The sequence below is a fragment of the Medicago truncatula genome, chromosome 8 (genome assembly GCF_003473485.1).
Source record: "Medicago truncatula cultivar Jemalong A17 chromosome 8, MtrunA17r5.0-ANR, whole genome shotgun sequence".
Taxonomy (NCBI): domain Eukaryota; kingdom Viridiplantae; phylum Streptophyta; class Magnoliopsida; order Fabales; family Fabaceae; genus Medicago; species Medicago truncatula.
In genome coordinates, this window is record NC_053049.1 from 22,437,792 (window position 1) to 22,447,354 (window position 9,563).

The following is a 9,563-nucleotide window of genomic DNA, read 5'->3' on the forward strand; positions in this document are numbered from 1 at the left end:
ATTCAAAATGGGATTTTTCATTTGTGTTTGAAATTGGGAATTTTGGGAACTGTCGGATTTTGTTGAAACAAACTTTTGTGAACTAACTAAGGTTGCAAGTCGGGTCTACAGTTCCTATAGACCTAGACAAAGCTTGTAATGTTAGTTGGTTGTCTTAATCATGTCGATTTGTTTTTCGGGTGGGAAGTTCGAAAATGTAAAACTTGGGTTTCTCATACGGACTTAAGCTAAACTTTGAACTAATGTTTAATAGTTTATAAGTGGCTTAAGCTTATGAGTTCATAATTGATTAAGACTACCTTGTTAACTACAAACTTGAACAAGTTATATATCTTGGTATAACCAATGTTAGCCAGTGCTACTTGATACGAATTTTACCAAATATGATGCTTTTAGCCAATTGTCTAGAATCCTTGTGACTAGATAGCCTTAATTGTCTAAATGAAGGTGTATGATGAACCGTAGATGTTGAATATGTTATTTATCAGGGGGTAGTTGATGTTGAATGACATTGTTGATTATTGATGAACATGATGATGTGTGATGATGAATACTATGAATTAATTGTGTATGGACATGTTTTCTTGATAATGCAAATGTTGTGGAGATGATCAATATAATTGGGAGTTGTCCTATATATTGTGGTGAAAATTGTGAATTGTCGTTGCATTATCGAGTCTTGTTACATGTCCATGCATCATAGTCTTGTTGAGTTTGTAGTTGTAAAAGGGTTGAACTCTTTTACTTCGGAGATTATGTAAGACGGGTGTGAAATCTTACATACGATGTTTTTGTTGAATCGGAGGTGACGGCCTTGAGGTGATTTGGTACCACATGCATATATGTGTCGGACTAGGTGCACATCATGACATGAGTCTTGTTTTGAATTGAGATTGGTGATTGTGTATGAATAACTGTGATTTGGTGATTGTTCATGATACGTGTGAGTGGTGATTACTTAATGTGAGAAATTGGGACTATGCTATAAGTGTTCATATGAGAATAATACATGACGTTTATAGTGAATTATTCATGTTAATTGTTATTTGGATTATGATGATGTAATACTTACCCCCAATGGTTTTGACCGCCTACCTGTCTGTATGGATGAGTAGACGCTGTGCAGGAGTAGTTGCTATGGTGAGTCTTTTGTGCTTGATGGATATCGGGAGCTTTCTCCGATATCGGTGTTGTAGAGTCTAGGTGGCTCATGATCTAGGCGTTTGTCATAGTCTAGATTGTTTATTTGGATTATTGTTTATGATTGAAGATTTACCCGTATGTTGGGAATTCGAGATTCATCTATGTTGATGTAATGATTGATCCATGACATGTTTATTTGGAGTTCTCTGGTTTATATTCCGTTGCGACTGTTGAAGTTTATATACATGTTTATGGTTTTGGATTTTTGTATGAAGATGTAACATTTATTTCTTGAATAAATGTATTATTCGCATGTTTAATTGCTTTAATAGAAATATGGGTGTTACAAACGCCACAATTGTAACCGGTTGAATTGCGGTGATATTAAAATAAATCTTCTACTAAATCTCACGAGGTCATGTTCTACTTTCTTAAATCCAAAAAGACAGTCCATAAACTAATAATCAACCGAGTGTTTACACTGATTATTGGTAAATGACCGCTGGTTTAAAAATATTTACTTGCAAGATCAACTAGTAAATCTTAAGGACATATTGTGTTTGTTATTTTCCAGAAATTTAGTGTTATTCTTGAAGAACTTGATAAATAAAGGAAAGTAAAATGCAATCGAATTCAACCTAGTTGAACCCAATCGAAATCGGTGTAAATAAAGGTAAATGAATTGCTCAAAAGAAACAAGTAAATTGTAAATTGCAAAGACATTTAAGAAAATGAACTTAAATTGTATTGATTGAATGTAAGTTGATACACATGTTCATACATTGCAACTTGTGACTCGTTTCTCTCTTCCATGCGGATAATTTGAGTGTATGTTTTTTGTATGATTGAATTGTGACTCTTTTTTCCCTAGGGAGAGCTATTATTTATACAAATAGAAATAACTGCCTAGATTTGAATTTAAAACTATAACTATAGTAAACTAACGATACTTATCCATTCGATTTGAATTTCGAATGTGTCTTGAAAAATATATGTTGCTTGACCTTATCTAAAACCACAACAAAACTGTCCTTCGATAACTTTCCGCCTGTCGAACTAAAACACACGCTTTCGAGTATCTCCAGCAAGTCCAACTTCGATAGGAATGAGAAGACAATTTTTTCGATGATAAGGTCAACTTATTTTGACTGCATTAAATGATAGCCTTTAAAAATATTGGCTAACACCGAGTTAATTCCAACAAAGATAGAATGAGGGATTCAAGGATTCCCTATTCACCGTTATACTTTTGAATCACAAAATCTAATATCACATTGAGTAGGACAATTAAAATCATGTAACCACTTTTAATCTCTTCTTTTATTCACTTTCAAATAAATTCATCTAATTACCGAGTTGAATAACAATCAATGTGGAGATGATAACTTACTATTTTATTACTTACATACGATTTGGTGCATCCGTGGATTCCAACATCATGGAGACAAACAAATTGGGTGGACACAAAAATAAACTATAATACACACACAAAATTTATATTTTTTTTTGTGGTGGTTAGGGTTTGAACATCAGACCTTGCATATTTTATTTTATGCATTGTTCCATATCCATATCAATTGAGCTAAACTCACGATGACACACAAAATTTATATATATATTTTTTTGACAATCACAAAATTTATATTTTAATAAGCATTAAGCATTTCGAGTTATTTAAAAGTGTAATAATAGAGACACGATTTAATTTTATTTAAAATAAAACACGAAGAATTTTTAGTATTTCCCCTATAAAATTTAGTTTATCTTGTAGGGTGGGATAGTGACCCCCGCCACAGTACACGAGTAACTTGCATCATATATTTTGATTTCGTTTTTTTTCAAGAGGACTATGTCTTTTTTCGGGGACCACTATCTATTTTAAATTTTTAATGTTACCGCACATAAGCGAGGAACATGCATATTTATATTTTAATGTTTGTGCGTACACGAGGAACTCGCATTATTTTTTTTTTAAACATGTCAAATCCACTGAAATTAACACAAAAAAGAATGAAACCGAAAACTTTAAAAGAAACATATTAAACCAACATCATTAAACTAACTCAAATAGATTTAAAATTATCACTTTTATCTCCAAAGAAGACTTACGACCACAAATACAGATAAATTGGATTTAGCCACATGATAAAAAGTTAAAAATAGAAAATAATTAAATATTATTGATATAATGAATTTTTTTAGGCAATTTCTATGGTACACTCGATAATTTTGAGTGTACCGGTACACCCTTATATTTAAATGAATAATTTAATGATTTATTTTCTTTAGAAAAAAATATTTTCTATCATTTATAATTATAATAATTATATTTTATTTTTCAAAAGTGTCGGCGAAGCAAAATTCAAATTTTTTTAATTTTTATTACTCATAATAGTGAATATTGATTATTTTTTTCAATAAAATGTTAAAAAATTTAGTATAATTCTTTATAAAAAATGAAATGATGTTTTTTCTTATGGGATAATATTTTCTAAAATATAAAAGTCGATAAATATCAGTTTATCACATAAAAATTATCTTTAACTTATAGATTTATAAAATAGGTGTACTGGTACACCTTAATTGAAGGATGTACCGTAGAAACTCTTTTTTTTAATCATATGTGTATATCTAAATCTAAATAAGTCTATCTAATTCCTCAACATAGTATCTACTTGAAATATGAGTTCCATCAAAATCCTCTCCACAACTACAATACATGCATCAAATCATAATCTTTCTGACTCAACTTATCATACAATCCATCTAACCCCATGGGATCTACAATTCCTCCCATTTGGATTCAACCAAAAGGGGCTTCTTTATCAACATCCTTTCGAATTAGATAGAACAAATCAAATCCAACACCTTAAAGACTCTCTTTCTTCTACCCTTGATATTTTTTGGCCCTTCACAGGTCGTCTCAAGATAACAACAGAACACGAAGCTAATACAATTTCGTGTTCCATCGTGTGCAACAACGAAGGTGCACTCTTTGTTCACGCCGTAGCGAAAAACATCAGTGTTGCTGACATAGTTAGACCCACTTATCATCCTCCTATTCACCATTCATTTTTTGCACTAAATGGAGTTAAAAACTACGAAGGAACATCACAACCATTACTTGCAATCCAAGTAACGGAGTTAGTTGACGGCATCTTCATTGGCTTCACAGTTAACCACGTGATTGTTGATGGTACGTCGTTTTGGCATTTCATCAATTCGTGGGCTGAAATCTCGAAAGGTTGTCTTAAAATATCCAAACTTCCAACATTTGATCGTTGGTTTTCGAAAGGTATTGAATGTCCCATTAGATTTCCTTTCACGATAGAGTCACGATATAATGATAATGATGAAGAAGGAAAAATCAACTTTCCAGAGAGAGTATTTCATTTCAAAAAGGAGAGTATCGCAAAACTAAAATTCAAAGCAAACTTAGAGGTTGGTACAAAAAATATATCTTCCTTGCAAGCAATTTTCACTCACATTTGGCGCTCTATTATACGTTGCAAAAAACTTGACCCACAAGCAGAAGTGAAATTCGTGCTGGATATTGGAATTAGACCAAGGTTGATTCCTCCGTTGCCTGAGGATTATTTTGGTAATGCTGTGATAGATTGTGTTGTTAGCATCAGAGCCGATGACTTGTTGAAAGACGGTGGGCTTGGTAAGGGCTCTTTGGAGATGAACAAGATGATTGTTTTGCACTCTGATGAGAGGTTGAAAAATCACTATGAAAATTGGTTAATAACACCGAGTTTTGTCACCTCTGGTATGGCCAACAGTGATTCATTGGTCATTGGTGGTTCTCCTTGGTTTGATGTTTATGGTAATGATTTTGGTTGGGGAAAACCTGTGGGGGTTCGAAGTGGGGGTTCAAATAAAAGAAATGGAAAGATTTATGTGTATGCAGGTGTAGAAGATGGTAGCATGGACCTTGAAGTATGTCTTCCTTGTGAAATTTTGGAGGCAATTAGAAATGATCCTGAGTTTATGGATGTTGTGTCCTACTAATTGGCTTGTGTAACGTATGAATAAATGATACCTGAGTCTTAGTTTTGTATTTTTCATTCCATATGTCAAGAAGATTTTTTCATTATTGCATTTTTTATGCAATATAAAATGGAATTAAAAAGAGTACAAGGATATTAGCCAATTCCCAAACAAGCCATAGGATTTGACCACCATAAATGAAAACTGTAAGCAAAAACGACGTTACTAGCTTTTAGCCACCAAAGAGAGTGCCGCTTTACTTTATCTAATAACTGGTCTATGGAACTAGTTGTATTGTTAAACAACCTATGATTACGATCGTTCCATATGATCCACGCGGTAAGCGACCAAACTAGCTGCAGAAAAGAGCGTCTTGCTCGCATACCACCTGCAGAATGAGTGAACTGAAAGAAATGATCTGAAAAATGAAAAGGGTCTGGGCCTGAGACTCCAAGCCAAGAGCGCACCTGATGCCAAAGAGTTCCATAAAAATCACAAGAGATGAATAAATGTTGAGAAGTCTCAACAACACCGCACCCCGACAAACAGTCAGCTGCGACTCCGGGAAGAACTCCACGATGCACCATTGTTTGGATGATATTAATCATGTTTGTAAGAGAACCTCTAATGTGTATTAAGTGTGAAGGTTAAAACGTTTCAAGTAAAACTTGAAGATTTTGAAAGTACAATCATGTAAAGCAATTCTAGTAAAATCCTAACATCATCAAGATGAAGATTTAGACTTCTACATGGGCATGACAATGGGGCGGGGTGGAGATGAATTTTGCCTTATCCATCCCCTACTTTCATTAATTAAAAATTTAGACTTATACTAACATTTATTATTAAACAATTAATAATATCCAAAAAGAGTTTTCTTTATGAAATATTGTTTTTAACCCTCCGGGTTTTTAGTGAAATAAGTCTAGGTAATTCAGAGTTGGGTAACCAAGAAGTAAAACAAAAATTCTTTATGAAAAGAAAATAAGTCCTTAAAAAGTAAAGTTGTTTAGCCACTTTTACATACAAAATTAAAATTGAGGTTCTCTTAAATAATTTGGAGTTTGTAAAGTTTAATCACCAAATTTCTTTTACAAAATTTGACATAATAGTAGTTAAATAAGACTAATTAGTTGTTTTAAAATTCAAAACTCTAAAAAAGCACCAACACTAAAAATTTCTTAAAAAAACGGACATTATTTACGTGCAACTAGAGAAACTTATCTCTTAAGTCGATAGAAATGACAATGAATACTATGGTGTCCATCCACATACATTATCTTATAAAAATAAAATAAAAATCGTGGTACCCAAACTCATATCATCGTGCGCAATAAGTTTGGTGTTCGTCCCCGTACACCCTGGACACCTAAGTGCTTGTACTGGCGGATCTTTTAATGGGCATAGGTGAGCCACGGCACTCCCCTAGATAAAAGGAATATTCTTTAAATTTTTAATAAAATTATTTGTAGCGCACTTCATTGTAAGCAAGCATGACAGTAATCGAGTAAGGTTCTCACATGTTTTTGACATATTGATACATTCAGGCTTCCTTTTTTCTCTAGCTCCCTCACTCTCCTCGTTGGAACACTATTGATACAACTCTTAATATTAGTTATGAGTTTCTAAATGATAACATGACTGTTTTTATCGAAAGAAAAATTACAGTAAATATTATTTATGAGTTTATTATTGGTGATTTCAAGTCACTTGTATCGTATAGAGAAGTATTTTTTTCATGATCAACTTTGTGTTTACTACTTATAACAACATTTCTTTTAGACAAAACGAAAATTATAATAAAATTAAAAAGAATGTCAGCAACATTCTCTCTAGTACTCACTCTATTATTGGAGGAAATCAATGTGGACTACACCACTTTATGTGGGATCCATTTCCAAAGTGAGGGTGGGTATTAGATAGAGTGTTGCTAGCACTCCTCTAAAATTAAACAAAGAAATACAGAGACTGGGGGGCATAAGACCTGACCAGTTATAACCCTGACCGGAATTCAACATGATAAAAGCAAACCAAGTGGACCAGCCTTATACAATTCTACAAATTTTCACATGTTACAGACGTAAACTAGCGAATGTACGGGCGCGAAACCAAGTTACAAAAATATATAACAAGTGAAAAATTGCAAAGAACGTTAGGGTCTTAAAATTGACGAATGGATCGACTGCCAACACGATATCAGAGAGAGAGAGAGAGAGAGAGAGAGAGAGAGAGAGAGAGAGAGAGAGAGAGAGAGAGAGAGAGAGAGAGAGAGAGAGAGAGAGAGATTGGGATTGGAGGCTAGGAGCTAAAGTGAAACTAGGGTTAGGATTCTTGAAGAACTAGAGGTAAGGGGGATGGTTTCTTTTCACTAATTAAGTCATAATCTATTATTTTCAATTACGAGTTTAAGTGCTTTTGTGGTAATTGTGACTTTTTGTGGTTTTGAATGATGAAATTCATGCTCCTAATTCATGTGAACATGTGGGTATGATAAACTTCATGAAATTGTTGTGTTAAGAGCTTAAACTTCATAGTTTTTGTTGTTAAGTTATTTTGATGATTTTTTATTAATTGAGTGTAAGTTATGAATTTGTGAGTGATTGTTGTTGAAACTTGTTTAAATTCACTTCATAAATGTTTGTATGTGTTTGTATGTTTATGGGATTTGAATTGGTGTGGTTGTTTATGAAGTTTGAATGAAGAATAAGAAAATGGTTGTTTTTGGTTAAAATGAACTAGATGATAAATTTGAGGTAAATTGGTGTTATGATTCGATGTTTGTTGTTGTTTTGAATGTCTTTTTTGATGTTTATAAACTAGTGTACAAGTTTTGGGATCGAATTTGGGGTCAAGGGGATCAAAATTGGCGATTTTAGGTGAAAATTGGAAGTTCCCGAGAGGGAACGACCAAAACAGGGTGACCTGTTCTGGTGTAACTCACTAGGCGGGCTGGACCTCGCTGTGGAGAGTTGCGCAGGACAAACACCCATGTTTTGTGTCGTTCCGGACACTTGTGGTCGATCCGGACCATTCCAAATTGATCCTTTTGATGTATCTAACTATAGTAAAGCTTTCTAAATCTTTGGAAACATCAATTGGGTTAGATTCAACTTGGTTTTGTGAATCGTATCATAAACTTTTTGAAAATGGTTCAAGAACACGACTTTTCCGAAAACTCGTTTTCTCAAAGAAAAAGGTAGGACTAGGATTGTGTATTGTGATTATGATTTATAAAAATGTTTTGGATGGTATTCACTAGCTTTAACTTGGTTTTACTTTAAAACTGGAATTCTTTTGTAAAATGAAAAAATGAGACGAACTTAGGTGAATGTTAGAATTTATCGAAATTGGCCTATGAAACATATATGTATATGCTACTGCACTCAAATTTTTTAGTGTTGATTATGATGGTGATGAATTATGTTGTTTAATTATTACATGTAGATAATGGTGATATTGATGGTGAATGCATGTATGCAAAATGAAGGTGAAAATGATAATGAATTTGTTGTTGAACATGTGCATAGTGAGTCATATGTTCATGCATCATAAGTTTTATGATATTTATATCCAATGAAGATGACTAGGATATTTATATCCAATGAAGATGATTATGACGTTTATATCCAATGAAGATGATTAGGATGTTTACATCCAATGAAGATGACCGAATACTTTGTATTCAAAATGAAGATGACTATGATACATTTGTATCAAAGGTGACAACCTTGAGGTGACCGGTACCACATGCATATAGAGTCGTGTTTAGGCACATTGCATACATTCGAGTCTGTTAATATACACATTGGTGAATTATGTGAATCATTGAATACGTGCTTGGTGATTATGTGCATTGGTGAACTTGGTGATTTTAAGCGATGATGTTTATTTTGGTAAAAATAATGAAGTGTGAATTCTATGTACGTGATTTGATGATCTTTTGGTGTCGATAATTTCCTTGTCTATACTTTTGAAATGATGAATTGTGATTGTTGGGTTAATTAGGCTAAATGAGGAATAAGGTGGGTAATTCTTATATTGATAGATCTTATGAATGATGAGTTTGATGATGATTTCAAGTATCTTGATAGAAGTATGATAACATGATTTGCATTGAACTGAGGATAATATTTAGTTGATGTTAGTATTCTAGGGATGTTTGGTATGCATATGTGATATGAATGAATCCTTGAATGTTTATGTTTGATTATACTTTAATTATGAATTGTGAGCTAACCCCCATTGGTCATTTGGTTGACTGCCTACCTTATTCGTATGGATGGTGTTATCGCGATTTTCGGGTGTCAAGTCATTAATTAGGCTCGAACCTTTCAATCTTTGATATTCTCTATTTTTTCTTGGGAAGGGCAAAATTGAGAAAAAACCCTTAGAGTCTAAGTTCGGGGGTTGTTTTCGCTACGGGAAGG

The 9,563-nt window shown here is 33.2% G+C and overlaps 1 protein-coding gene across 1 annotated transcript; it reads left to right on the forward strand.

Moving 5' to 3' along the window:
* Window positions 1-3,773: 3,773 nt before the first annotated feature.
* LOC25480598 (uncharacterized acetyltransferase At3g50280) lies at window positions 3,774-5,283 on the forward strand. Its single transcript, XM_013586940.3, has one exon. It carries the CDS (start codon window positions 3,826-3,828, stop codon window positions 5,155-5,157), a length of 1,332 nt encoding a protein of 443 aa, XP_013442394.1. The 5' UTR covers window positions 3,774-3,825; the 3' UTR covers window positions 5,158-5,283.
* Window positions 5,284-9,563: the final 4,280 nt, after the last annotated feature.